Here is a 27,955-nt window from a genome sequence, read left to right as displayed (position 1 = left end):
TGGGGAGGCAGGTCTGGCCCCAAGTCGCAGAGCATGTCGCCTTGGAGGCTGTCACCACTCTCATGCCCCAGTTACAGACTCCGGCCGGGAGGAGGATCGCTGGAGAAACCGGACCTGGGGGCACCAGCTACAGGAGGGGGGCACTGTTACGAGAAGGCCTCACCGGGGCCTTTGGCAAGTTTGCTCTGTGGCACAATTACACCAACTGAACTTGGGTCCCGGGACAGGTGGGAATCACACCCCCAGACCTTTCCACCATTTGCTTTTTGCCCCTTACTTGTAAACCACTCGTGTGGAGTAGTTTGAGGGGCAAGATGAGGTGAGAGGGAAGTTCCCAGGGAGAGATGAGAGATTAATGAAGACAACTCCCCTTGAGGAACGGGGGGTGGGGGGGTGGGGGGGTGGGGGTGGGGGGTCGCTGGCTCCTGGGCTCCCTGCAGCCCCTCGGGCTCCTGGAGCACAGCCACGGTGGGACTGCTGCTTTCTGCTCTGTCTCCAGAGCGAGGACGCTCCAGGCCGGGTCAGCGAGTCTTGCAGGGGGCAGAAGGGCACTTGGGGCGCATGGGGGCCGGGCCTGTCCACAGAGTTTCCACCCCATCCCGCGTCTGAGCGGCACCACACCCCTGCTGGCGGTGAAGCGCAGAGATGAGCCCATTCCCAGACGTGAAAGCTGAGCTTGGAGGCCCACGGGAGAGCGCGCAGCCAGAGCAAGTAGGGGGCTGGCCCCGGAACAATGCAGCGGGGCGGTGGCTTGGCCCAGGTCAAGGTCACGTTGCCAGGCACGCGGTTGCCAGGGGACCCCGGGCTGTTTACCGTCGTCGGGCAGGGAGGGGCAGGCCCCGGGCTCGCTGCGCACTCGAGGCACCCACCATGGCCTCCCGCAGCGCGGGCACCCTACTGACCGAGTTCAATGCCACCTACGTGCCCCCCGGCCTCATGCCCGGGTAAGGCCGTCGCGCGCCCCCCCCCCACCCCCGCTCCGCCCCTGCCTGACTGCCTGAACCATTCTGTCGGAGCGCCACCCCCCACCCCGCAAAACCCTCCTCTCGCTAGAAACTGGAAACTCCGCACTTGCGTTTTGGGGTTTCAAAGAATCAGGGCTCCAGTTGTTCACCTGGCTGGGTGACCTTCCTGGGAGGGGTTGCGTGCCCCGAGCAGGCGGCGGCTGGGCGCGGACAGGGGCTCTCTCCGCGTCCCTCTTCCTGGGAAGTGAGTTCCCAGCGAGCGCAGAGCATGCCCAGCCTGGGACCCGGGGAAGGGGGAGGAGAGGGAGCCACCTCGTGAGCTGGGTTTGGAGACCCCTGGGCAGGAGTGATAACGTGAGGAACCGGAGAAGCAGAGCTGGCCTTTCGCGCCCCAGCCCACCTAGGATTCAGGCAACAGTAGTGTTTGTCGGATGAAGGCGAGAAGAAGATGGGTGGGCCCTGGGTGGGCTCCAAGAATCTGGCCAGGTAGTTATTGCTTCATTTGGACATTCCTTTGGTAAAGACATGTTGAGCGCTGGGGAGGTGCCAGGGGTTGTGAGAAGACAAGCAGGGGGCCGCCCTCGATGGGTTCCCGTGGTGGTGTAGATACAGAAGGTTTAGTTCAAAGCCATCTTTGCAGCCTTGGAAAGTGGTGTTTACACCGCATTCTGGGTGTCCATCATGAGGTTTCATTCTACGCACAATTATATTTTTTTCTGATGCTCCCCACTGTCCCCAGTTGGAAATTTAACCCTCCCAAAATGTCCCCTGCTCTACCAGGGGAAGTTGCATATTTCGGAAGCAATCCTAGGTTGCTCCTGTCGCCGCACCGCTTGTCTGCCGTTCCCTTGAGCACTTTGTCCTGTGATTGATCTAGAAATTGTGGTAATGAGTGAATCATAAAGAAGGCTCCAAGCATGAACTGGACTAGTTTGGATAGCCGAGCCTGTATCTGTGGCTTTCTCTGCATGGATCTTTCTGGGAGGCATATGCTCTCCCTAAAGATCCCCATCAGTGAGGAATGAATGGACTTATCTTATGTTTCTAAATGCTACCTCATTGGTAATTCTGTTAACTTAATGAAAGAATCCAAGATTCCCCACCACACTTGGATAATTATTATTTTTGTGCCTTTTCGAACATTAATCACAGGATTTTAAGCAGAGCCAGTCTCCTCTGACGCTCCGATCATCCCCCTTACCAGTTTGATTCGTAGAGGCAGGGAGTATTCACAGTGGTAAAGACCTTGGAGATCATGTAGCCCAGCCCTCTTCTGTTCCAGATGTGGTCACTGAGGTCTGGGGCCGGGGGAGAGGGGGACTTGCACGAGCCCCAGGCTGGCGTTGGAAGAGCTGGCCTGGCACCGGGTCCCTGATGCCTTGTGGCGGCATTGGGAGCCCCCAGGTAATGAGCACCTACTACGTGCCAGGCACCGTGCTGGGCTCTTTACAAACATTCTGTAAAAACCCTTTGCAACATCCCAGATGAGAAATAAGCAGCTTGCCTCGGGTCATTCAGCAAGCTACCCAGCCGTGTCTTTGTGACCTCAGCACCCAGGCTCTTCTGAATCCCTCCAACTGCCATCTATTATCATTAGTTAGATCCCTGCGGTGTTCAGGGACTGATTCTCGGTACCAAGGGGAACAGGATGCTGGTCTTCGGACTCGCTGGCCAGGGTGCTCTGTCTGGTCCCTTGCTGCTCTGGGCAGCACAGCCCTCAGGCACCTTGCCACTGTCTGGGCTGTGTGCCCCCCCTGCCGTGAGCGGGAGATTCTTGGGTCCGAGTCCCTGGGATTGTGAAGCTTTTTAAGGGATGAGATCAGCCTCAGTGGGGCTCTGTGCCTCTTGCTAGCAGGTCGGACCTCAGTGGTATCCACCCCCCCCACCCCCCCCACCCCCCGGTCTCTGCCTCCCACCACACCTCACCAGGCTCTTAGTCCAAGCACGTGACCTGCCACTGTGCGTTCATTCATGGCCAGGCTACTACTGCCTCCGATGCCCCCCACTCCACCAGGGGCTTTCACCAGCAGCCAGGACTTTCACCAGCAACCCGCCCCCGACTTCCCTGCACTTGCCTGGAGTGGCAGCTATGCCCGTATCTGCCGTGGAGCTGGCCTGGGCTCCGGGACCCTAAAGTCAGTGCCTTCCACTATCAGGAGGGTGGCCGTTACCTCCAGGACGGCGGTCCCACAAAGGCGGCTGTAGCCACTTCCCCAGGATCCCCGTACGATAGATCTGCTGGTAAGTGTTTGACAACCAGCTCTCTGGAGACAGGGTGGGTCGTGATCTGTAGCACTCATCTACTATCTGCGGCATCAACACCCCCACCACGGCTGACTTCAAGCCGCCAAAATGGTGTCACAACTGCAGAGCCGGGGCGGGACGCAAAACAGCACACACAGTCATTCCGCCCTCCAGACACAACAGGCACAGCTAACCCCAAGAACACAGACGGCAGCGAAACACGGCGATACGATTAGGTGGTGATGAGCATTGGGTGTTTAGTGCCTTTGCCGTCAACGTGATTTCTTTCACCGTGACTTTATATAATTTCTTGTATTTTTGTATAATTTCGCTTTTAAGCCGGGCTTGTTTAACCACAGCCCGGAAAAAAAATCCTCGAAATTTAGTCATCAGCTCTCGTCAGCCAGTATGAGTCAAGACAGGCCACCTCTAGCACACCACCGCCTCCTGCCAGCTGCTTCAGGCCTGAGACCTCACCTTCCGGGTGGGAGAGGGGAGCCCCTTCCATTTCAGCCCCAGCCCTGCCACTGGAGGTGTGGCCCCGGACAAGCAGGTGCATCCCGGGCTACCAAACAAAGGCCACCTGCCAAAGGGACATAGGAGACCCCGCGTGCCCAGATAGGTCACTGAAGCCTCTCACGCAACCCTAAGGAACTGGGGAGCCTTTCTGAGAACAGGGGGTCAGGTGCTCCTGGAGACCGAGGCTTCATAACAGGGCCCCTCCTTCTTTCCAGAAGAATCATCAGCCCTTAAAAATGTGCCTCCGTTTGTCAGTTCATTTCAACAAATATTTGGAGAGCAGCTACTGAGTGCCAGGACTGACAGGGACGCAGATAGAACTCCTTGCTCTCTCCCCCCATGGAGTTTATATTCCAGAAAGGAAGACTACACTAAAGGCCCAGGTAATTGCACACAGCGAGAATGTGAGGTGGGACATAAAGAGGGTCACAAAGGGCACAGACGTTTCAATGGAGAGGACAGGCAAGTCTGTGGGTGGCTCCTTGGAAAAGAGGGTATTGGATATGGCCCTTGAGGCTGAGGTCACAAGGTCCGGAGAGGAGGAGAGAAGCTTCTTGGGGATGGAGGGGATGGCCTGAGGGAAGGCAGGGGTGGAGGTGCTGGCCGGTTCTGCCTCCAAAGCCGCAGATGGCCTACTGAGCCGGAGTAGGAAGGACACGGATGTGGTTTAGAAGCTGGGAAGGCCCCCCTCCAGGAGGCCCAGTCAGGCCGGGCCTGGAGTGCCTGGCTGGTTCCTTCCTCATTTCATAGACAATGGGGAGCCCTTGAAAGTTTTTGCCCAGGGGAAGGATCTGAAGGAACTGCACTCAGCAGGAAGTGTCGAGGAGAGGAGAGTGCCAGCGGAATGAGGATGTGCTGAATAGTTGCAAGTTAATTAGTTAATAAGGCTGCTCATGGGATCTCTGATGGCTCCTGGTAATTAATTTTAATGTCAGCTATGGGGCCATTTTGCTCCCTGTACACTCTCTGTACGCACAGGGATACACACACACACACACACACACACACACATGCACGCACACACGCGCGTGCGCACCCACGGTGGCTGCTGGGACCCAGCTGAGCACTGTCTCCCAGCTTGTGTGCAGGTGGGTGAGGAGCCGGGCAGCAGATGAGGGGGTCCAGGAGGAGGTGTGGCAGTGCCACGGGGACTGTTGGATGCCCTGTTACAAAACCTGTCACTCATTCCCCTCTGTTTTCTCCGCCTTAGCCAGCCCCACGGCCAACAAAAACAGGCCTTTGGAAAGCTTTACCATAGGACCACACAGGGGCTTGCTCAAGGCACACAAACGCAAGTGCATCGAGGGGACACAGACCTGGCTAGCCAAGGCATGCCCTCTGAGCGCTAAAGAAATGTGACCGTGTGCACCTCTGTGCACACACCCGTGCCCCTCCGTGAGCGGCAGGTTCTGAATAGGATCCCCAGTGGAAGCAGAACCTTAGGAGGATTGCGGAGGAGGGGGCTTCTATTGTACTGGGATGCAAATATCTTGGCATTCAGAGAAGGTGGAAAAGCGGGGAGCAGAGGAGGAGTATAGCAGAGAGCCTGGGGGTGGTGAAGACAAGAATCCCGGGAACACGTCACATGTCTATGGCTCCTTTCTTCCAAGTACGAACGCGAAGGCCCCTGTGGGTGGGACACTGCGTGTGCTTTGCAGATCAGAGCCAAGCCCCTTTAAAACAGTGTTCGGGGACGTGGTGGCCCCCGGGTTTCTGGACTTCTGCCTCCTCCAGCAGACATTTATTGAGCACTTGTCCTGGGTTAGGTGCCGCGTAGGTGCCGAGGATAAAGAGAGCACAGATTAGCAGAGGAGATGGATGAGTAAAGAGAGCACAGATTAGCAGAGGAGATGGACGAGTGTGCACCTGACTGTGCACGAAGGATGTGACACACAGTCTAGGTAGAGGGTGTGTGGTTAGGGAAGGTGCCAGAGAGCCCTGGTGCTGGGAGTGGGTAGGGAACTCCCCCACCCCCCACCCCCCGGGACACGGCATCCCAGGTAGAGGAAATGTGTGCAAAGCCTCAGAGGTGCGGACAGCACGTGAGGCCCAGAGATGTGATGCTTCCGGGGCCTTGGGCGCTTGTGGGGAGTGAGAAGGGAGAGGTGACCACGGTGGTGTGACACGTGTTTGAGAAAGATCACTCCGGCAGCAGCGTGGACAACAGGCTAGAGGGGTGAGACTTCAGTCTGGGAGCCTGGCTCGGAGATTCAAGACCACCCCGGTGAGCGAAGAGGGAGGCTGGCTGCTATGGGGAACGTCACTTGGGGACTTGGGGAGAGAGGAGGGGTGCAGGGGGGGATGGAGAAGGGAGGATGGGGTGAGTCCTGGTTTCTGGCTTAGGTCATGATCTCACGGTTCGTGGGTTCGAGCCCCGCGTCGGGCTCTGTGCTGACAGCTCAAAGCCTGGAGCCTGCTTCGGATTCTACGTCTCCCTCTCTCTCTCTGCCCCTCCCCCACGCACGCTCTGTTTCTCTCTCTCAAAAATAAATTTAAAAACGTTAAGAAAAGAAAAGAAACATAGAGACACAGATCCGGGCATCTCTGGTGTATGGGAGGTGTTAGAAGTCTAACATAAATGAGCTCTCCCAGAGGGAGAGGGTCCCTCAGAAGAGAAGGGGACTCTGGGGCACCCAGAAGCACCTAGTAGATGAGCAGAGGAAGAGAGCCAGCTCCCAGGTGATTCCCCTCCACACTGACCCCTCTTCAAAGCCTGACCACAAAGGAAGGCCCTTGGTGGAGTTCCCCGATACCTCCCCACCCCGGGAACGGGCCTCCCTCCCTGCATTTAATAGCATCAGCCCCTCCACCTCCAGCACAGCTCGTGCACCCACCGTGTAACTCAGTAAATAATGGAATGAGGGGGTAGGCTGCAGGAAGAAAGGCTGAGCTGTGGACCTCTGCGCCCCCAGTACGCAGGGCACAGTAGCTTCCCAGTAAAGTAACTCCCAACACTATCCCACTGTCTTAAAAAAAAAAAAATGCATGTACAAAGCGTCAAGAAACAAACCAGCCCAAATCCAAACACCTGGAATTAACCGGGGTTAGCATTTGAGGGGACGGCATTCCAAGTTTCTCTTTGCGTGTCTACTCAGCTAAAAGACTAGAGGCCGGCTGGCTGGCCGGCCGGCCAGAAAGATAGACAAAGCAATGCTAGAAACATATGATCGTGCCATATTTGCTGCTTTAAAATGAAAATCATGAAATGTAATCTTACTAGAACTCAACTGAGGAGAAAGATACGGACATAAAATGGGAAGAATGGCCGGACTTTAGACAAATGCTAATTCAGCTCAAGAGAGATTAATTCGTAAAAGATCCCTCTAAAGTAGGGAGAGGGAGAGGGAATAAAAACCATCCAGGGGCGAGAGTCACTGCGTTGCATGTTTTTCAACGGCGTGTTTTAATTTTAGGTGCTGCGGGTTGACTCTGCCTTACAAATTCCTAGCAAGTCGATGCCCCTCCACCCACCCCACCCCCCAATTTTTGTGGCGGAAATTATTTTTCCCTCTGACAGGTTTTATAACATTTACATTCTGTTCTGCAAGCAGCCTTCACCTGGCTGATATTTCTAGTTCCGTACTTAAATAGACTTGAAGCTAACCAGTCATTTTAACAATTTCTACATTTCTGGGTATTCCTTTCTTTTGACTCCTCTCTTCCTTGGCAGGATTTTGTCCCTGCACACTGCTTGCAGGAGCCTATGGGTTTTGCTTTATTTCCTGAGCCCTTTCATGCCGGGAAAGGCCCGGGCGCCGCCTTTAAGGCTAAGGACCGCGTGGCCGGTTTGATATTCTCGGGTCACGCTCTTGTCCCTACAGACTGTTGCGGGCCACCTTTCTTTAGTTTTCGTTCTGTTGCTTTCTTGTCTTTTTGTTGGGGGTGGACAGCACCTGATGGCCCCCACCTCTCTCCTCCTTCATCCTGAACCCCCTGAGGAATAAGATAACCTAAGAGGGAAAGCTGAGAGCCCCGGAAAGAGGAGGCGGGGCTGGCTTGGGACAGGCTTTCCTCCTGAAGGGCAGCGTGTGGCCACCCAAAACAGGGCACAGGGGAGTCACGTGGGCTTGCTTGCTTCCAAGGAAAAGGGGGAGGGCGGGGTGGTCTCCAACAAGCCTCATTTCCCTCTTCAACCCACCAGTCCCATGTCCTTCCACCCCCAGGTGGCAAAGCAAGTAGGGGGACAGAGGCTCGGGGAAGGAAGAAGCGGCTCCCTACTTGCTTATCTGTGACCCCCCGGCTGTGGAGCCTGTATGTTTATTAGGTTTCATACACAGCACGGAGAACCCCCAGGAGCTCTGTTTGGCCTGCTCGCGTGCTGTTTCTTGCAAACGAGTCTCTGCCTCAGTGCAGGTGCCGCAGGGAGAGGGTGAGCCGAGGATGTTGGAGGTGGCGATTGGATGGTCTCGTGTTACCTTAATGAAAAAAATACAGGCTCACGTTTAAGGGGTGGGTCAGCGGTCGGGCTGAGGGAGGTGGAGGAAAGAATGGGGGAGGAGGAAACAAAGGCAGAAGGTACAGTGTTCCTTCCACAGAGAAATTCGGGAATAAAGGAAGAGGAAGGGGGACACGTGAGGCCGCAGGGTCCGCCGGAGGATGTCGCAGCCTGGGACAAATGCACAGAAACGTGCGTCTCGGTAGGCAGAGGAGGAGAAGCCAAGAGAGGAGAGATTACGGATGGCAAGGAGGGAGGGCAGAGGCCCAGAGAAACCGGGAGGGGCCGACTGGACGCGTGAGGCCTTGGGAGGGGCAAGAGGGGGGGCTCCAGACCCAGGAGGGGCTAAACCATGGCAGAGAGGAGGACTCTGTCCTAGAAGTGGCCAAGGTGACCTTGCAGGCATCACCAGCCCCAGCATCTTTCCAGGACAGAAGGGCAGAGGCAGGAGGGAGAAGGCTGGGATCCCCGGGGTCATGGTCTCAAGGGCAGGAGGGGCGAGGCCGGACAAAGGCCTGCGTGTGGTGGACGGCTTCTCCCCTCACTCCCCGCTTGGGCCCGGGAACCTCAAATGCTGCGAGGCTCTGGAAGGGACACGTTGTGGAGGGGCGGTAGGGCCAGGGGCCCGGGAAGGGCTCTTCTTCTGTTTCGCCTGCTGTGGGGAGCGATCTGAAGCCCCGTCGGTAATCACCGTGCTTGGCTTTCTTGCCTCCCACCTGAAGACGAGGAGGAGGAAACCATGCAATGCCATCCAACTCTACTGTGGAGGAGGCCAAGGGGGCCCTGAGCAGCCGGCACAGGTGATCCTGAAACGCTGACCCCAGAGGCCACCGTGCCCTTTGGCCTGGTGAGAGGGGGACGCCCGCGATGTCGCAGTGGCCCTCAGGCTCCCCGCACCCCCTGGGGCTTCCCTGGTAAGGGAACTCGGCTGAGAGAAGGGGACGCATCAAGCACCACAGTAGGGAGGCCTCAGGACAGGTGCCGGGGTCCCTGCAGCCTGGTCTTCCGGCGTTTGTGTGAGTAGGTCCGGCCGCAAACGTCGCTGGCGCCCTAGGCGCGTACCCACTCATCTTTTTGTTTGTTTCCTCGACATTTCCGACTCAGACCGTGTGCCAGACCTGGTACGGAAAACTGGGGATCTGAAGGTGAGGAAGACATGACCCAGCTGTGCCCGAGAGGCTCCCAGTAGTCTAGTGACGGAGACAAAGACATGAGAACAGACACGAGCATTGGGAGCAGGCACGGCTCGCGGTGCAGCAGGGAGAGCAGGACCGCTAGACCTAGAAGAGGCGGCAAGGAAAGGATCTTCAAAGTGACAGGGCAGGTCTTTAGTCCTGGGGGGCAAGCATCCGGGGCCGGGGGCCCAGGGCAGAAACCCAGGGGAGAAATGCAGGCGGGCGGTGGGAGAAAGAACATGCAAATGGTTCTTTACAACCGGGAGCGGGAGCGGGGAGGCCAGTGAGGCTGGAGAGGGGGACATAGTCGGCTCGCGGACAGCCTTGAATGCCACGCTGAGGGCCTGACTTCAGAAAGGTCGCTCTGGTGGAGGTAGGGGGAAGGGGCGGGAGGTAAGAGCGCCGTTAGGAGGATGGGGGGCTCCCGTGCCCGCAGCCCAGCTAAGAGGTCGTGTGGCCCATGCCCAGGGCAGAGATGGAACCCTGGGCTTGAGGACTAATTGCACGTGACGGGTGAAGCTGACGGGGGCGGACGCCGAGTCTCTGACTTGGCCACCTGCGGAGTGCCCGTCACCAAGATGGGACTAGAGGTTGGAGGCGGGGGTGCGGGTAAAGCCCAGGACACCCGCAAGGGGTGCGTAGTGTGCGGCCGTGTGCAGGAGTCTGACGGGGCTTCCGGGCTGGAGATGTAGACCAGGGTCATCCACACAAGCGGGAAGGTTAAGGCCCTGGCATGGATACCATCACCCAGGGGACCGTGTGGGCGCAGGACAGGCCCCGGAGAAAGAGAGCAGAAGAGGCGCACCTTACGGGGGAAACTGAGAAGGAACGGTCAGAGAGGCAGGTGAAGCCAGCAGACAAGGAGAGAGCAGTGTCGTAAAATCCAGGAGCGGCGTTTCAAGACCGCTGTCCAATGCTGTGGGAGACCCCTGGCGCCCTTGTCAAGAGCCATTTCTTTTCTTTTGAGAGAGAGAGCGAGCAGGGGAGGGTCAGAGAGAGAGGGAGAGAGAGAGAATCCCAAGTAGGCCCTGCACTGTCGGTACAGAGCCCAACGTGGGGCTTGAACCCACGAACCGTGAGATCATGACCTGAGCTGAAACCAAGAGTGGAACGCTCAACTGACTGAGCCACCCAGGTGTCCCTGTCAAAAGCCATTTCATTGGCACCGTGGGGCCAGGGTGAGGTTTTAGGGGGTGAGAAGCCACTGACTGGAGAAGCATGACTCTCTGTCATTCGCACAAAGTCTGACGCTCATGCCCTTCCGCCGTCACGTGGCCAAAGCAAGTCTTTGGCTCTCTGTGGCAGTCTCACCCGACCAGGGCTCCTCAGCGTACTGTGTGTGCTTGTGTCCTCCGTGTCTCCAAGCGTCCCAGCCCGCCGGTCCCCTGTCCCTGTCGCTGGCCTCCGTGGCTGCAGAGGGCGACGGGACCCCTCGCAGGCCGTCTGAGTGGTGCCTCGTGAGGTGGCTGAGCTGGAGTGAGGCTGCACGTGTGAGCCCAGGCCTTGGCCACCACAGATCTGATGTCACACGTCACTGCTGCGTCCCCACCAACCTCTTAGATCCTCCCTACCCCTGATGAGATAGTGGCAGGAGACCTCCCCATCTTCGGGCCAAACCCTGAGTATATGGAGAGTGATGTGCCCGCCGCCCTGCCGAGGGCTCAGGACGGGGCCCCGGTGCTCTGGCCCCTGCGGGAGCCCCTGGTCTGGAGGGGTGACCAGCCTCTGTCGGGAAGGAGAGGCCCAGAGTCTCCTTCGCTCGCCCTTCCCCGGAGCCCCGAGCTGGGCAGTGCACCCGAGGGAAGCCTCTCAAGGCCCAGAAGTGACCCACGGGGCCTGCCGCCACCCCCGCCCCCGGGCTTTATGGGCCTGTCTTGGAACGGGCCTCAGAACCGTGCACTGACCTGCCCCCCCACCCCCACCCCGTGGCCATCGCAGGTACCAAGGCCATGTTCCCAGCGTGGCCGCCTCCTTTGGCTCCCCCTACGGCACTGCCACCCTCAAGTATTTCCAGGACCACCGCAACGCAGCCCTGGAGAAGAGCCGTACTGTCTTCAGCAAAGGCGGCCACTTCCCCACCCTCTTCTCCTCAGACCCCAACCTCGTGCTGAGTAAGCGCTCCCACACCCGGGACCGCTGGCTGCACACCCCCAGCTACACCCGCTTCAACCTGGACAGTGGCCGCTCCGCCCAGCTCACCGGCTTCTACCAGGTGGGTTGACCTGGGCCCGGGTGCTGTCCCCCCAGCAACCCGGGCGGTGGGGGGAGGGGCTTGGAGTGATCCCCGTCACCCTCCAAGAGGGACTTTGTTTGCTTTCCCCGAGCCCCTGAGCCAGCAGGGAACCTAGTGAGTTTGGCTGGGGGCGTCGGGGACAGGGCCTAGACTGCTTCCCAGATGACCCCCCACCCCAGGGACTCCTGGGGCTCTTGCCCCAGCCACCCCCAGGGAGGTGTTCTCACCCCCAGGGAGATGTTCCCACCCTCACCTCTGCCCCATGACCCCGTGGACCCTTGCTTACTTCCTACTAGAGTAAAACATCAAAGATCCACCTACAGGATGAACCCCGCCCCCCACCACTCACACACAGGGCCACTAAGCCCCCGACCCTGGTTCTAGCCCCAGGTCTAGTCTCGATTGTACCCGGGTCCTGGTGCCCACCTGACACCTCCTTGCTTAGCAGCCCCTCTGAAACCGTACCCCAAGTCAACCTCAGCCCCAGACCGGAACCTAACTGCCTACACCCCGATGTCCTTGTCCTGCCCCTCGGGCTCTTACAGCCTCCCCTGGGCCTGGTGCAGACGTGTCCCGGTGGGTCACAGGCACCTGGGTACTCGCCCACCTCACTGGGGGCCAGGGCTCATTCTCTGCCGTGTCCCTAGAAACCCTGGGCTCTCCCTCACTTCTCTTGCAAACATGCCTCCAGCCCGATTTCAAAGACGCAGGTGCCCCCTGGTCCTCAGGGCAGAGAACTGTATGAGAAGGCAGGTCCTCAAGGAGAGGACCAGGTCAATGCTGTCAGACTCCAAGGGGCTGTGGGACCGTGTCACTGGGCGTTGGGGGGGGCTTTGCTTTCCCTCATGGCTCTCACGCATAGCACCCCCAGTCCAGGGGGGCGGGAAAGGGAGAAACAAACACACGGAGCTTACCTGTGCCACCTGCTGAGCCAGGATTCACACCCTTGACCTCCGCTTGTCGCTCGCCTCATTTACTCTCCGTAGCAAAGCTGGGGTGGGGCGAGCCATCATCGCCATTAGACAGATGGGAGCTGGTCTCAGAGAGGACACCCAGCTGGGGACTCCAACAGGGGCGTTAAGGGAGACGGCCCCACCCCCTGCCCAGGTATAGATAGCCAGGCAGGAACTGCGGGTGCCCCAGGTCACTCCTGCACACTGACAACCTGTCATCTCTTCTTTGGGTCGAGCCGTAGATGGCGCAGCAGCATCGGAAGTACTATCTAGACAGGACGGGCATGGTGCCCCGGGTGCCCTACTTCGTGCTGCCTGTGAAGGAGTGGGAACGATACCCCCTCCCCACCGACCTGTGAGTGCCTGCCCTCCCTCCCTTCACGCATGCTACAAACACATGTCCATGGGGCACCTGCTTCCAGCCAGGCACACAGCCACTCACGCCGAGAAATGAGTGAAGACCTCACCCTAAGGAGCCTACGGTGCAGAGGGTGACAGTCGCACAGCAAGGGGGTCAAGGTTAGGGCAGCCTCAGAGGGATGAGCAGAATGAGCAGAATCTGAAAGAGTGCTTTCCTGGCCAGATGCACGGGGAGTTTGGGAGCAAACCTGTCATCTTGGCTGGCCTGAACCTTGCAGGCTTCTCCCCCCTGCAGTGTCAGCCTTGCAGCTACACTCGTCCAAACGTGGGCACCGCTGCTTCTGAGTAGCAGGGAACTGCTGCCCTCTGGTGGACACAGAGGGCACTACAAGAGCGGGAAATTCGTCCCCCCAGTCCCCACCAGACTCGGAAAACGTTCTCCTTGGGACCTCAAAATATCTTTCAAAGTCCAACTGTCCATCTAACAAAATATGAAAGTTCCCCACGGCCTGGACCTCACTCCTTTTATCGGAGAGAGATGCTTTCCCCAGGGAAGGCCAGCTCTGCCCTTTGAGATAATCCAGGCACATGGTTCCCTTGCTGTCCATCCTGTCACCAAGGCACGAGAATCGGAAGTCTGTGCTTCCAAGGTGTTGTGTGGGGAAGGAGGGGTCAAGAGGTCAGTGGAAAGATCTTGGGTTTCCAACTACTTGCTGACCATCGCCATCATTTCTTATACCATTTGTTGCGTATCTGTTCATTGTCCGGCATTATTTAAGTGCCTTATACGCATTACCTCATTTAGTCCTCAAAACAAAGCTAACAGGGATGGGAGGTACCGACACTGGTCCATTTTATCCGTGTGCCCTTCCAGCGGGAGTTGAGCCGGAATCTTTCCCAGGTCTGTCTGACACCCACGTTCTCCCTCTTTACCGCTGCGCCATTGTGCAAATGCAAATTATTCTGATCTCGACTGCAGGGTGACTTACAAGACGTTTGAGCTGATGAGCAGCCAGCTCAGGATGGGCTAGAAAATTGGGCACACGGGGCTGTGGGTGGGCACAGCCTTTCTGGAACGCTGCATAACCCTGTCTCCATCCTCCCCCAGTCCTCCTCTGAGCCCAGAGAAGAAGTGGCACCTTTTAAGAGTATCTCCCGAGAACTTGAAGACCTACCAGAGGTTTCCCTCGGGGAAGAGGGTCACCCCCCACGAGCGGCAGAGGAGAGACTGCTACTTTGAGTTCAGAGCGTGATGCTGGAGAGCCTGGCCCTGACCAGGTCGGCCTTTCGGAATAAAATCTTTAGCCACGTCCAAACCCGTGGTCTTCGCCTCTGACCTCCAGGAACGTTTGGCCATAGCGGGACAGCGCCCAAGGGTCCCACCCAACACCGAGTCTTAAGGGCTGTCAAAAGCTCAGTGTAGGGGTTCAAGCCAGTAGGAAGCAGCGTCCACTGACCCATTGGGCCCACCCAGCCCTCCTCTGAGGTGGGGGCAGGTAGAACCAAGGACTATAGGGCTCCCGAGTCTCGGTGGCAGGGTCACTCAGGTCCAGAGATACGCCCCATCGGCTCCCACTCGTGTAACAGAGGAAGCCCCGTTATTGTACATCTGAGAATGAAAGTGAAGTGACCCCAGAACAATTGCACAGGGGGTCCGATGCAGAAGAATTCCAGTCTGAGCCCTGGCCTGGCATCATCTAATCCACCCGATAACTTGAGAGGGAAGTAGCAGTAGCCTCACTTTACTGATGAAGACACTGAGGCTCAGAGAGGCTGAGAAAGTTGCCCAAGCTCACACAGCTTAGAAGTGGCCCAGTTTTTTTTTGACCCAAGCCCTAGTTTTTCCGCTACATAATTTGCTTGTGGCCCATGTGGAGACTGGGGAGTAGGGATGAGACAGTGCTGAAGGACCTTGTGTGCCTGAGAGGATGATCTGTGTAAAGCAACCACTTTCTGCATTCTTTCCAGACCGGAATGGACAGGTTGACTTGGCATCTACCCCCGGGGCTGCTTCTAGAATAGGACACGAAGGAGTGATGCCGACTAAGCCACTCTTCAAGGAAACCGGGGGAATGGGTTCCCAGGTCACGTGCGTGAGGTTGGGGGTTTGGAGTGTCTGCGCTCGCCCAGCTGCTGCTCCCCACTTCCTGGGAGACCTGCTGGGGCAGGGGACGGGATGTGGGTGACAGCCCCTCGATAGACAAGATCTGGGATGGGGACCTCAGGCCAGGTGTGTATCCACAGGACAAGAGTTCTCCAACATTCCAGTGCCTCTTAGATTTGATCAAGGGACTTCATTGATCAATGGGAAATCTATTACCTCTTGAGTGGGTGAGTCAGGACCGAAAGGCAAAGACACCACTGTAGGTTCAGGTGAGGGCAAAACAGCCCTTCCCCTGGGAGCCAGTGTTTAGACACCTCCCCAGAGGATGATGTAAACAGGAAAAACCATGTGCCTGTTAGAGCATCTGTCGGCTCTCAGAGGCCTTATAAGGGGCTGCTCCTGTGACCCAGGACCAGCTGGGCCCCAAAGTGTCCCTGTGGTGGCCAAATCCATTCCAGGATGTGGCTGAATACAAAACAAATAAATCCCAGTTGTTGGTCACACGCTGTCGCATCCCGGGGCCTGGGGGTGCCAAATGGGGCCAAGATGTCTTCTCCCTTGACAAGGACCGGGAAGCCAGAGGCTGACTGGAGTGACCGCTATACACACGTCTCTGTACATTGGCCCCGGAGGATGCTGGGAGGTGGCTCCAGTGAAGGGAGGGGAGGATGTAGATTTTCTTGGTGAACTTCAGTCCATTTGGCCTGGTCCCTGCTGTGACATGTGTTGGAATTTGAACCCTGTCCCCCAGAAGACTGGTCATCCAGTTTTCACGGTCATTGGCAAGCTTAAGTGCCAGAATGAGGGGTTATTAACAAAAAGCACTTCTACACGATCCCGTAGTCAAAAGATGAACCGATGGGGCAAGGGAAAGGCTTTTTCTTCTGCTTTATTGAATAAACAATAGCCTAGAAGTGAGGGAGGGACAGGGACAGAATCGTACTTCTGATCAAAGTCCCCCAGCGCCTGGAGGGGGTTGAATTCCAAGTTCCAGTCGTTCCCCCTTGAGGCTGCCAGATCGGGTCTTTGTAGCCACATCAAAATCCCCAGAAATGAATCCGAAAGGAGCTGAGGGAAAGCATCCCATGAGCCACCTTGAGCTGCAAATCTAAAGCACCCTCCAATTTCTGGGTTCGTAATGGCCCTGGCCTCATGTCCCTCTGTCTGAGAGATGGCCAGCTTGCAGCTGTCACAAGCCAACCCAAAGGCCTCTTTATGCTCCTTTTAGCATCACCAGAAAGCAAAGGGCGTCAGAACCTCACAGTGCCAAAACTAATGGAAAGAAACGGGAGAGATTCAAAGAAAAAGTCAAGGAAGAGAGGATTCTGGCCTCACTAATGTGCTGGGCTGTTATGGAAGGAGAGAAATTACCCTTAGTTGGGGTGGTTCCAGGTGGGGACCCTCTTTCAGAGGGTCTGCCCAAGCCTCAGCCCCATAGCAGCCATGACAGAATGGAGAGCCCTGTCCCCAAGCCAGGTGGTGGGAAGAGGGGTGGACACCTGACCAGAGTCATCGGGCCAATTGGATTCTCTCTCTGGGAATCTGGAGTCAGAGCCGAGAGATACTACTTAGGAGTGGCCGAGGGTCATTCAGAACCCAGGAGATATAAACCTGACTGCTGCGGGGAGGCCACGTTCGGCCTCGTGTCAGACAAAGCAGAGATTGCCGATTCGCACGTAGAGCAAAGTGCAGGGGAGCTGAGGTGAGAGGCAGAGACTCGAGGCACAGAGAAGAGAGAAAACATGCTGTCCTCGGTTCCCGGTTCCTGGCTGGGTGTTCTGAGGTGTAGCTGTCTTTGTCCTTTCTAATTGCTTTGTCAAACCATCCTGAGTGGGCATTCTTTGCTCTCAAAATCACCTAGACTGTGAGACCAAGGGCAGAATAGGGCCCGGGAGCAGCAGACACATGCAAACCGATGCCAACTCAACACAAGGAGGGCACTCCAACAGGGCTGTTCGATCACGAAGGGGCTGCCTCCCAGGGGCACGGGATCTTTCCCGATACTGGAAGGATCCGAGCAAGACTGTTAAACGTGGCCTGGGCAGTATGGAGTTGGCCAATCATCTTAAGGGTGTTTGAACCAAGATATAAGACCGTTAAGGCCCCTTTGCCTGAAACAAGGTTTGGAAATACTCGAGCTTTCTCTGAGCTCTGCAACCAGCACCTTCACACCCCCATGCAAATCCCCAGCTCCTGGTGACCGCAGGAGTTGTTGGGACAAGGGAGCAGGATGGGCAGTGGCAAAGGCCACCACCGCCAGGCAGTCCCGGAGCCCCCTGGGCTTGGGGAGAAGACACCGGTGGGCCAGGCCAGCTATACATGGGCAGCACCCACGTCCGGACCACCCACGTCATTCGCAAAGCCGGGAATGCAGCCTTGCCTTTGCTGGTTAAAACCCCACTCCCTCTCTCTGAAGGTTAGAAATTTAGGGCACCTAACTTCTCAGAAGCCCCACTTTTGCCAATTCTGAAAGAATTGGCCAAGTATCCTGGACACTCATGACCCCCTTGGGAAGACGGGGGCTCCCCATTGGCCCTTTCTGCCCCCACCCCACGCTGGGTACCGCCACCTCCCACTTTGGAACACCTTACTTCATGAAGTCTGGAGACTTGGCCATCGCGTGCTCAAACTCTGAGAAAGACAGCATGTTGTCATTGTCCAGATCCGACTCACTCAGGACCTGGCCAGGGGTACAGGAGGAGCCAGAGAGCAGAGACGGGCCCAGGGTGAGAAAGTGACGTGGAGACACAGGCAGAGGGGGGAGGGGTGCCTCTCACCAAGTGCGGCCACAGGCCAGGTTCTCTGCTAAGTGCCCGGCACATATCCGAGTCCCGGGACCCCCTGCGAGACAGGTGTTCTCCCCACCACCCACGCTTGTTACTTCCCACCCCAGACAAGGGCATGAAAATTCAAGCTTATGTGCGCTGAAGCCTGGGACCTCATGGGCTGGTCTCATTGTGGAAGAGTCCCCTTGGTGCCTCTAACACAAACGTGGCAGTAGAAATGGGCATGGAGGCGAACAGGGTGGCCTCCCCCACCCCCACCTGTCACCCAGACACAGGCAGGGGCTCTGTAGGGCAAGGGGCCCAGTCAGGTCGAGGAGGCAGTGATGACCCCTCCTGGTTTTATCTTTGCTTCTGGTTTCGACCTAGACCAAAAGCACTTGAAGGTTCTCATGGTCTTAGGACAAACAGATTCACGAGGCTGTTTTCACAGCCTGTCACACTGGGGGCTGTCACTGTAGGACATCCGGACATTGTGTTGTGCTGCGATAATGTGGGCCGGGGGACGTTGTGATGTGTCCATCTGATGCTAAGCCTCCGTTGGGCCACCTGCCTGCGGTGACTGCAGTGTGGGTGGCTCGGGCACCTGCTCTTGGGGACCCCGGAAGGGAGTTAAGATCCTGGCGGAAAGACAAACACTTAGGGGGTAGTTGCCTACATCCGTGTGCCCGTCCCTCAGGACACCTCGCCCCGCCTGCCACCCAGGGGCTTTGGGTGATAGCCTGGCCCAACCCAGCCCGTGTAGCCCCCGGGCACACACGTGGTTCGTGACGTCGGTCAGCAGGTCCTCCGACACGTCGTCGCTGTTGAGCAGTCGGAGGACAACCTTCTGTAGGTCCTCGTCGTCAATGAAGCCGTTCTCGTTAAAATCTGCAGGGAGGAGGCAGAGCGTGAGAGGAGGGGGCCTTGCTCGGCCTCCCAGGAGTCCAGGGAGCCGTGGCCACCCGGAGCCCCGCTGTCCCAGGCGGGCCCAGAGCCTGGCCCCTGGTGACACCTGGGCGGGCGAGAGGGGAGGGCGCCACGGCAGCAGGGCCGGCTGTAGGTGAAAGCAGCGCTAAATAACACGCTAGAAATAGCGACGGTACTGAGCGTTCAGTGAGCGCACGCTACCCGCTCAGACGTATCCTGAGAGCTTCACCGGTTCTCGGTCACTGGATCTACACAGTCAACCTGTTCTTGGTCTCACTACCAAAAGGACACGAGCACAGAGGCGTCAGATGTTGGCCTCCCCTGCCAGCACGTGCAAGGCGGGGACGGGGACCCAGCCGGCCTGGGCCCCGAGCCGGCCTCAGCCACCGTGCTGCGGGGAACTCCAGCCCACAGCTCACAAGGCAGTAGGTGGCTTGGTGGCTGGGGGCCGGGGGCACGGAGGAGCAGGAGGACGCCGGGACTCGAGCACAGGTCCCGGCCCCTGCCCCTGCGCGGCGTGACCCGAGCGCCTGCCCCACCTGCGCCGAGGATAACGCCCGGTTTCCACTCCAGGGGGCACCCTGAGCCTTGTCAGACCTTGGGTCCTCCTTTTTGAGCTCAAAAATAGGGGTCACTCATACGAAACTAATATAACATTGTATGTCAACGACAGCGGAACGTGGGCATTACACCAGCTCCCCGAACACTGGACCGCCAAGGTGCGTTTAACCCGGTTTCCTACAGAGACCCCTTGGAAGGGTGTCGTTGGTCCTGTCAGTGCAGGTCTTCTCTACAGGCCCAGAGCATTCCTGCCTCCGGCCTTTGCAGAAGGCACCCCCCTGGCGAGAGGGCCCCCCTTCTCCTCCAAGCACTGGGATGCTCTGACTCAGCCCGAGCTTGCTCTCCCTGGCCTCCCTGTGAAGTCTCCCTGACACCTCAGGCCCAGGATGGCTCCCTCCTCAAGCTCCAGCAGCTTCTCACGTAGGACTTGTCCTCCTGGACTGCTGTCCTCGGCACCAGTGGCCAAGGACTGCCTTGTCTTCCCGTTGCGGTACGTGCTTCTCACCACGGCCTCACTCAGGTATAGTGGGCGGACACGGTGGGTGCCTGCTGGGTGCCCATCCCCGAGCTCTGGCACATAGATATACCAGACTGGTTCCTGGGGCTTCTAGTCCTGGGGTGCAGGGGAGACAGTTGGGCACCTGGGTGGCTTGGCTCCAGGGAGAGAGGAACGGCTTTCCCAAGGGTTCCAAGGGTTTCCAGGTGGCCGAGTTCATGTCTGATTGGGGTTGGGGGTGTGAATGAGGAAGACTTCTTGGAGGAAGAGGCAGCAGAGAAGGACCTACAGAAATGGCCACTAGAGGAGGTGCCAGGGTCACTAGGGACAGTGGTAGAGAAGGAATAGCACCGGAGTGATCAGTCTGGGGTGAGGGGAGCAGAGGCTTGGAGGTCTGGGAGAGAGAGTCAGAGGTTAAGTGTGGAAGGTGGGCTGAACTGCATAGAGCCTTGAATGCCGAGTGAGGGGAACCCCAGCACAGTCCCTGAACCACTTGTCAGCCATGTGTAAGTGCAGTAAACTTAGGCAGATACAGCGGCCACCGCGACAAACACAGATGTGCCAGGCAATGATCTAAGTGCTTTCTATTTACTGCATTTAATCCTCAGAACACGGATGAAGAAAGTGAGGCACGCTGAGATTAAATAACCATACTTACTTCCTTAATCTCATTTCAGCCTCTTGTCTTAAATATCTATCTCCAGTCTGGGCTTCTCCTGCACTCCAGGCACATGTATCCATCCACGGCCCCTCCTGTCCTCCCCACTTGGAGGTATGATAGGTCCCTCAGATTCAACTGATCCCAACCCAAACTGTTGATGTGCCTCCCTCTTCCCTGTCCCCAAACCTGCTGCTCTCAGCTGTGTGTTTCCTGGCAACTGGGCAACTCCCCTCTTCCGATCACTTGGCCAATGAGTTTGGAGCCGTCCTGGACCACGTCTTTTCCTCGCTCCCCACAGCTAAAGTGTCAGTAAACCCTCCCAGCTCCTCCCTGGAGAGACAGTGGACCCAGCCTGATGACCTCCCCACCGCACTGCCTCCACCATGGCCCAGCCATCGTCACCTCTCTCCAGGATTACCCTGGTGGCACCCTAACCAGTGTGCTTCCTCTCTGTCTGCCCCCCTCAGTCTGTTCTCCACTCAGCAGCCTGTGGTCCTTGTACCACATTCCTCCCTCAGCACCCCTTCTCACAGCCTCCCATCTCTAGCCAGAAGAAAGCCCCGGGTGCTGACCGTGCTCCCCAAGGTTTACCCTGCCCTCACTCTGCCTCCTTGCCTTTCCCCATCAGGCAGGCACGATCCTGCCCCAGGGCCTTTGCACTGTGCTTCCCCTCCCTGGAACACTCACCCAGGGATCCTTTGGGTCTTCATTGAGATGCCACTTCTCACCAGAACCTGCCTAAAATTACGCTTCCTGTCCCTTTCCCTGCTTTATTTTTCTCCCAGCACAGAACACTGCCTAACGCATTGTATATTTCACCTATTAGCTTTATTTCTCTCCACTAGGATGTAAATTCCTGGAGGGCAGAAGGTTTTGTCTTTTTGGTCACCACTGTGTCCTCAGCTCCAGGAACAGTGCCTGGAACAGAGTAAGGGCTCACCGAATATTTCTTGAGTAAGTGAATGCATGAACTACCCAAGGTCACACGTTGATGAACGATGGAGACAGTATTAAACCCAGGCAGTACAACTCTGCGGGCCGTCTGCGGTCTTAATCACTCATAACTGCTTTCATGGTATTCAAGTGCCCATTTTTTTAGCTGGGTATATGACCATCTAAAATGAACACTACATTTCCCAGCATCCCTTGCTGCTAGTTGTGGCCCCGCATGTTAGAGTTCTGGCCAACGAGACACAAGCAACTTCCAGGAAGTCTTTAAAGAGAAAGCATAGCCCTTCGTGACAGTGAGGCGATGCTAGGAAGGGAGGATAAAGATGCAATTACAGGGAAGCCATCCGGCATGGGGCTTGGACCACAGAAGACGCCCAGGACAGAAGGCACGTATTAGAGCAGAGGCTCAGTTCTATGCCACTTGATGATTGTTAAACACTAAAAACGCAAACCCCGGAAACTGTGTAACATCTCACTTTGAAGAATGAAAGCTAGAGCTATCCTGGGCCTAGAATGGAGGGGCGAGGTTGCCGATGTCCCAGGCTCCTTCAGGGTTAGAGCCCAGACTTCTGTCTGTCTTCTTTGGACAGGATATGGATATGGAAAGTACAGCTCACCACCTCCCTTCTGAAGCAGGTGGCTCTCCCCTGGCCAACTGTTTATCAGCCCCAGGAACTGGAGGCTAAGGCCTGAGACGTTCATCCAGGCTCTCCCTGTGCTGCCGTGCTGTCACCCATGGTGGGTGATGGCTGGGAGCAGGTGGAGGGGCGGACGGACCAGCACCCGGACCAGAGGGAGTGGGCAGCCGCAGTGACATTGCACTGCTGGTAAGAAGTTCCGCAGCCTCTCCCAGAGACCCCGCAGTGTCCCCGGGCGTCCTGCTGGCCCAGGTCCCATATGCAGAGACTGCAGCAAAGTGACATGGCTTTGGTCCCAGGCCATCTGAAAACAGAATAATTTGCTAGAGTAGAATGTAGTCCTGGACAGTTCCCCTCCTTTGGGGGTGCAAGGGCACAGCAGCCTGGGAAAGGGGTGGGGGCTGAGAGCTCTGGGCTGCTGGCCAGCCCATGCAGACTCGGCAGCCTCAGACCTGCAGCTTTGGGCCGCTCTGAGAAGGGGGGGAGGGCCCACCTCTAATTCTTGCTGTTTCCCGACAACGGGAAGGTTAGACGGCTTGGAGAGCTGGGGCCCCGCCTTCAGGTCCCCCCCAGAGCACTCTTGCCATCGTCATCTCGACCTGTCTGTCATGGTACTCCTTGCAATTTACAAAGTACTTTTACAGAAATTTGCCCATGTGGTTGAGTGAGGAAGGGCACGCTTCCACCATTATTTCCCAGGAGAACTGAGCCTGCCTCCCTGGCCTCTCCCGGCCCTTGGTTCCGTGTCAGATCTTGGGGCGGTGTGGGAGGATCTCCCGCTGGCACTCTGGCACCTGCCTGAGGGTCGTTCACATCTGATGGAAGCTGTGCTGATGGAACAGGAAGGCAGCGCTGGGGTGTTGGTCTCTGGCAGGTGAAAAGTCCCTCCAGAGAGGGCCGGGGGTGGACCTGTTAGAGGCCAGGAATGTCCCTCAGAGCGGAAAGTGGAGCCCAGCAGGTACATCCCCGGTGCTGGATTCTTGACTGATGGTCATTCACTCCTTCCTTCCGACTCTCAGCAGCACAATTCTCGGTCAGGGTGACACCGTGTTCAGCTTAAAATACTCAGCTTTCCAGTCTCCCTTGCAGCTATACGTGGCCGTGTGACGTCATTCTGGACAACACAGTATGAAGCCGCTGGGTGGGGCGTCCAAGGACACTCGTTAAAGAAGAGTCAACTTAATCTGTGCCCTTGAATGTACACTTGATTCTTATCCCTTCTCCCATCCCTTTAGCTTCCTGTCGGGAATGAAGACACAGTCTGTAGGCACAGAAACCATCTTGTGATGATAAGGACGACAGTCCCATACTAAAGATGGCTCAGAGGAGCCAGACCCTTGGTTACTTCCCCCTGGCTCTGGACACCCTAATTCCAGGCTTTTGTTTTTAACATGGACACTCTTACATATAACTGAATGCAGGCCTACCTGGTATAGTGGGTCTGAAACTCCACTGCACTTTAGAATCACCCAGGGAGCTTTACAAAAGCCCGCCCACCCACCAGGGCACACCCGACACCCTTACATCAGATCTCCGCAGCCGGGGCCCCAGCAGCCGTGGGTCTTAACACGCCAGATAGTGTGCAGTGTGCAGCCACGTTTGAGAAGCAATGAGTTAGAGGAGGGTTGCCTAGACTTTAAGATGTGGAGGGACCAGCTGGGGGTCTTGTTAAAATGTGGACCCGGCTCCAGCAGGTGCACAGAGGGGCCGGAGACGCTGCGTCCCTAACAGGCTTCCTGGAGATTTTGATGTTGCTGGTGCATGGACCACAAGTGGAGGACCAAGGCGTCAGTCAGAGCATCGAGTTAGGTCTCTGGACTTTGGCTACCAAGGGTCACCACGGCATCACCGCCACCACCTTCTCCTTTTTTGTCTCCTCTTCCTTTTTATTCCTCCCCTTCTGCCTTCAGTGCTGCCATTACCACCTCAACGTACTGAGCCGCTACCTCGTGCCAAGCACCGGGCTCCGAGATTCACTTGTCCCATCCTTAATCCTGCTGACAGCTCTGTAAGGCGACAGATCTTCTGAGCCCAGAGAGAATTCAGATTTGTCTGGGTATATCTGATGAAGCCTTGGAGTTTATGAGTCCCCAGGCATCTATTTGCACAGCTGATTTGCATGAAGGCTTTGCGCTTTTTTGTTTTTGTACTTGAGCTCAAGGAGGAAGGAAACCCCTTAAGGGGGCCTGGGGAGAGGGGCTGGAGGAAGATACAAGGACAGTGTGGGGGACAGGTGGTATCTGACCCCTGATCTGACCTGAGGCACTCAGTCTGACCTCCTGGGAGTGAGGACATCCTCCCTACTTCTGAGCTGAACACAGTTTAGCTCCTGTGCCTTGAAGCTTAAAGAGAACCTGCTGTTCTTGTAGCTCCCTGAAGGCTTGGGTGTTTTTGTTTGTTTAGCTCTGGAAACCATGGAAAGACAGCTGAGGCAGACATCTTTGGGAACATCTGCTCTGCCTACACTTTGCCATCTCTGAGAAGTGTCCCCACCCCCAGCAACAGGGCTCTAGAGCTAGGTTTATTTAGGTGACTCTGCATCGTTTTGGCTGTGGTTGATTGGACAAGGCTGTTTACCCAACCTGGGGCAGCAAGACCATTGGTTTGGCTGAGCCATCAGTATCTCCTGAGAAAATGGGGGACCAGTGTTCATCTTTGGCCCATAGGCACAGAAGCATAAAAGTCTGCAGAAAGAGAAATTGCACAGGGAGAAGCAGAGTTGAGAGACCAGGGAACCACAGAGAGAAAAGAAGAAAGTAGCCGCCTCACTTCCTGACCACTTGCCAGCTGCATCCTTGGGAGGCTGCTTCAGTTCTACCATGGGCTCCATGCCGTTCCTGATGGACAAGCTCTAGTGCCCCCCTCCCCCCCCATGACCTGCACCTCTTGGTGTTTGTGCATATATAACCCCCACATCCCTTTGGTGGCTTATAACTAACCAACAGAATTTGGCAACTGTGATGGGATATTCCTTCCGTGATTACAATATTGTATAAGACTCTACCTTACCAGCACACTGGCTCCAGAGACTCTCTCTCTCTAGCTGTCTTTGAAGAAGGAAGTGGCCGTGTCAGGGGATGCCCATGGGGTGAGGAGCACGGGTCAGCCTCTGGAAACTGAGGGCAGCCTCCAGCCCATAGCCAGTGGAAACCAGGGCTCTAAGTTCCATAGACATGAGGAAATGCATTTGCCAACAACCAGGGTAGGCTTGTAAGTGAATTCCTCCCCAGTCAAATGCAGCCCAGACAGAGCCTTGATTGAAGCCTTGCAGAATCCTAAGAGAGGGCACGGAGAAGCTGCGCCAGACTCCTAGCCCACAGAAACTGTGAGATTATAAATGTGTTACCTAAATCCACTAGGTTTGTGGATATACTGGCTCCAATATACTACTGTCCCTCATCAGCTGCCTTTCACACAGGTAAGTCCCTGATACTTGCAACCCAAAGACTCTTGGCTAATATGAGAGTACTCAGCCTGGGCCGGTGCTCTGCATCGGGTAGAGCTGTCCATCCAGAAGAGTATGGACAGGAGGCGGAAGAGGCTAGGGACAGCACAGCAAGTGCCATGCGGCACAAGTCCTGACACAGAGGGGGCAGCAACTAGTGGGCTAGACCTCCCCGCGGAGCCCCAGAAGTACTTGGGGTAAGGAAGGAGGAAGACTAGTGAACAGGTGGGAGCCACTGAGTCAACCAAATCTGGGTATGTGATTTCATTTGCACTTAACCCTGCTTGAAGTTCACTGTAAATGCATGTCTTGTGTCAAACTTAGGACATGTGGGGCCATTACTTCTTCGGATATCTTTTCTTTCCCATTAATTCTTTCCTTCCGAGATTCCAATTGAATATATATTAGATCTTCCTATTGTCCTTCATGTTTCTGAAGCTCTGTTTCCTTTTTCTCTCAATGTATTTTTCCTCGGTTCTTCAGATTAGATTATTTCCATTGAACCATCTTCAGGTTTCTGACTCTTCCTTCTGTCATCTCAATTTTCCTATTAAGTCCATTCAGTGAATTTTTAATTTTATTTTTTATTTAAAAAATTTTCAATGCTTTTGTTTTGGAGAGAGAGAGACAGAGACAGAGTGCAAACAGGGGAGGAGCAGAGAGAGAGAGGGAGACATAGAATCCAAAGCAGGCTCCAGGCTCTGAGCGTCGACACAGAGCCTGACGTGGAGCTCAGACCCATGAACTGTGAGATCATGACCTGAGCCGAAGTCAGAAGCTCAGCTGACTAAGGCACACAGGTGTCCCATGAATTTTTATTTTAGATATATATTTTATTTTTCACTTTTATATTTTCCGTTTGATTCTTATAGTTTCTACTTCTCTGTTGAGAATCCCTACTATTTCTTTCATTATGAATTTCTTTTATATAACTGGCCAAGGTTTAGTAGTTGTTTTAAGACACTTATCAGCTAATTCCAACATCTGGGTCATGCCAGAGTCAGGCTCCATTCTTGAGAATATATCAATTTTTATTTATTTTATAATTGTATATTGAATAATTTTGTATTATACCTTGGACATATCTGGTTTTCTAAAATTTTTGTATGTTGAATAATTGTGGATTCTACTTTAGACATTATAAATGATTTATTGTAAAAACTCTGGATTCTGTTATATTCTTCCAAAGAGTGTTGATTTTTTTTTTTTTTTTAATTCTATCAGGAAATTGACTGGACTTAAACTGCAAGCCCCATCACCCAGGGACCTTGTTAAAATGCAGTGGCTGCTAAAATCTCAGTTCTGTTATCCTTACATGAGCTGCTTTGAGTTTGCCTTGCATATGTGGTTTAGAGGTCCTTTCTCTCGCTTTCTTTCATGAACTCTCCCTATTTGCACTTTCCGGGGGAAAAGTGCCCCAAACTCTCTGATTCTTCAAGTCAGAAAAAATTTAGGGTTTCTATCAGTCCTGCATGATGCCCCTCACTGAAGCCCACCTTTAGGCTAAAGAAATTTGAAAAGAGTGAGGGGGAGGACCATCCAGGACCATTTCCTCCTTCCAAGTGTCAACTCTCTGCCTCTGGTAACTTTCTAGTGCCATCAGGTAGTTGATTTTTATATGTAGTTTTTGAGTTTATAGATGCTATCTGTGGAAGTGACAATATGGTAGGAACTTACTCAGCTATTCTCAACAGGAGAATCTGTGACTTCATTGGAGTTTATTGGCTACTAAGCCTGAGGATATAGGAGATACAAAAGTATCACTGAGTACTTTTTACAGGTGAGAAACCTGAGCCCTCACAGGTCCATCAGGCTTAAAACTCCTCCTCCACCCCATTTTATCCAAGTCCACTTGGGCAAAGCAAGAATAAGACGGTGTCCACTGTGCGGAGACAAGGAGGACCTGGCAGGAAAGAGAGACAGGGAAATGCCAGACTGAGCCAGCCTGAATGTTCAAGTCCTTTGGGAGCAAGGAGTTGCCACAATGAGCTTAAAGCCTTGCACATGGTCTGTTTGAAGACTTCTCAGATTTCTTTGTTTCTTTCCTTTTAACTTCTCTTGAGAATTCCAGCCATCTCAGTTGTGCTAAGGGCACATAAGTCTGCTGACGAGCAGAACTCTGGCAGTGCTTTATGGCTACCCCAGACAAAACCAGAGACCAAAAAAATGTCATAGGACCTCAGAGATGATCTTTCTCAAACACCTCGTTTTAAAGCCGATGAAACTGAGGCCTAGAAAGGTGAAGTGATTTGCCCAATACTTCCCAGCCATTCAGTGGCTGAGCTAGTTCTGGTGTTCAAATCTCTTAATTTCTGCCAAACAAGCATTAGCTCCTTCATACCCATATGTAGTCCTCAATCTCTCTCTCTCTCTTTCTCTGGCCTGTCCACACTACTACCATGAAATATCAACACCAATGACTCCGTTTGACTCTGATGGCATGGAGGGTAGGGCATCCATCTATCCATTGAAGTAGTAATTCACAACCATGTTATAGCACTCAGGAAAGATGATAATACCCAT

At 55.3% G+C, this 27,955-nt stretch overlaps 2 protein-coding genes across 9 annotated transcripts in view; one reads left to right on the top strand and one right to left on the bottom strand.

Annotated features, from left to right (window-relative positions):
- Positions 1–813: 813 nt before the first annotated feature.
- Positions 814–14,191, top strand: FAM166C (family with sequence similarity 166 member C). 6 transcript variants are annotated; one of them, XM_042933476.1, is made up of 8 exons: positions 856–944; positions 3,122–3,206; positions 3,944–4,111; positions 8,264–8,365; positions 8,886–8,963; positions 11,277–11,550; positions 12,767–12,879; positions 13,993–14,191. In XM_042933476.1, the coding sequence occupies exons 4-8, from the start codon at positions 8,325–8,327 to the stop codon at positions 14,135–14,137; spliced, it is 651 nt and encodes a 216-aa protein (XP_042789410.1). In that variant the 5' UTR covers positions 856–944; positions 3,122–3,206; positions 3,944–4,111; positions 8,264–8,324; the 3' UTR covers positions 14,138–14,191. The 6 variants fall into 6 exon arrangements, with proteins under 6 accessions (XP_042789414.1, XP_042789412.1, XP_042789410.1 ...); XM_042933478.1 differs by lacking the exon at positions 3,122–3,206 and having other exon boundaries at positions 855–944; XM_042933477.1 differs by lacking the exon at positions 3,944–4,111.
- Positions 14,192–15,861: 1,670 nt separating this feature from the next.
- CIB4 (calcium and integrin binding family member 4) overlaps positions 15,862–27,955 on the bottom strand; it is a 50,148-nt gene continuing 38,054 nt past the window's right edge. For all 3 annotated transcript variants that reach the window (XM_042933473.1, XM_042933475.1, XM_042933474.1), the window contains 3 exons: positions 18,532–18,641; positions 17,580–17,668; positions 15,862–16,056 (listed from right to left, as the gene is read on the bottom strand). In XM_042933473.1, the coding sequence (XP_042789407.1) occupies positions 16,026–16,056; positions 17,580–17,668; positions 18,532–18,641 (230 nt within the window). In that variant the 3' untranslated portion in view covers positions 15,862–16,025. The remainder of the gene's footprint in view (positions 16,057–17,579; positions 17,669–18,531; positions 18,642–27,955) is intronic.

Source organism: Panthera leo, chromosome A3 (genome assembly GCF_018350215.1).
Source record: "Panthera leo isolate Ple1 chromosome A3, P.leo_Ple1_pat1.1, whole genome shotgun sequence".
Taxonomy (NCBI): Eukaryota; Metazoa; Chordata; class Mammalia; order Carnivora; family Felidae; genus Panthera; species Panthera leo.
Note: the sequence above shows the minus strand (reverse complement) of the source record. Positions and strands in the feature narration are given on the sequence as shown.

Excerpts from the sequence above, each read along its gene's own strand:
- FAM166C (XM_042933478.1), top strand. The coding sequence starts at position 8,325 with ATGTCGCAGCCTGGGACAAATGCACAGAAACGTGCGTCTCG. Across the intron at positions 8,366-8,885 it reads GCACAGAAACGTGCGTCTCG|ACGAGGAGGAGGAAACCATG; the intron begins GTAGGCAGAGGA and ends TCCCACCTGAAG. Across the intron at positions 12,880-13,992 it reads TACCCCCTCCCCACCGACCT|TCCTCCTCTGAGCCCAGAGA; the intron begins GTGAGTGCCTGC and ends ATCCTCCCCCAG.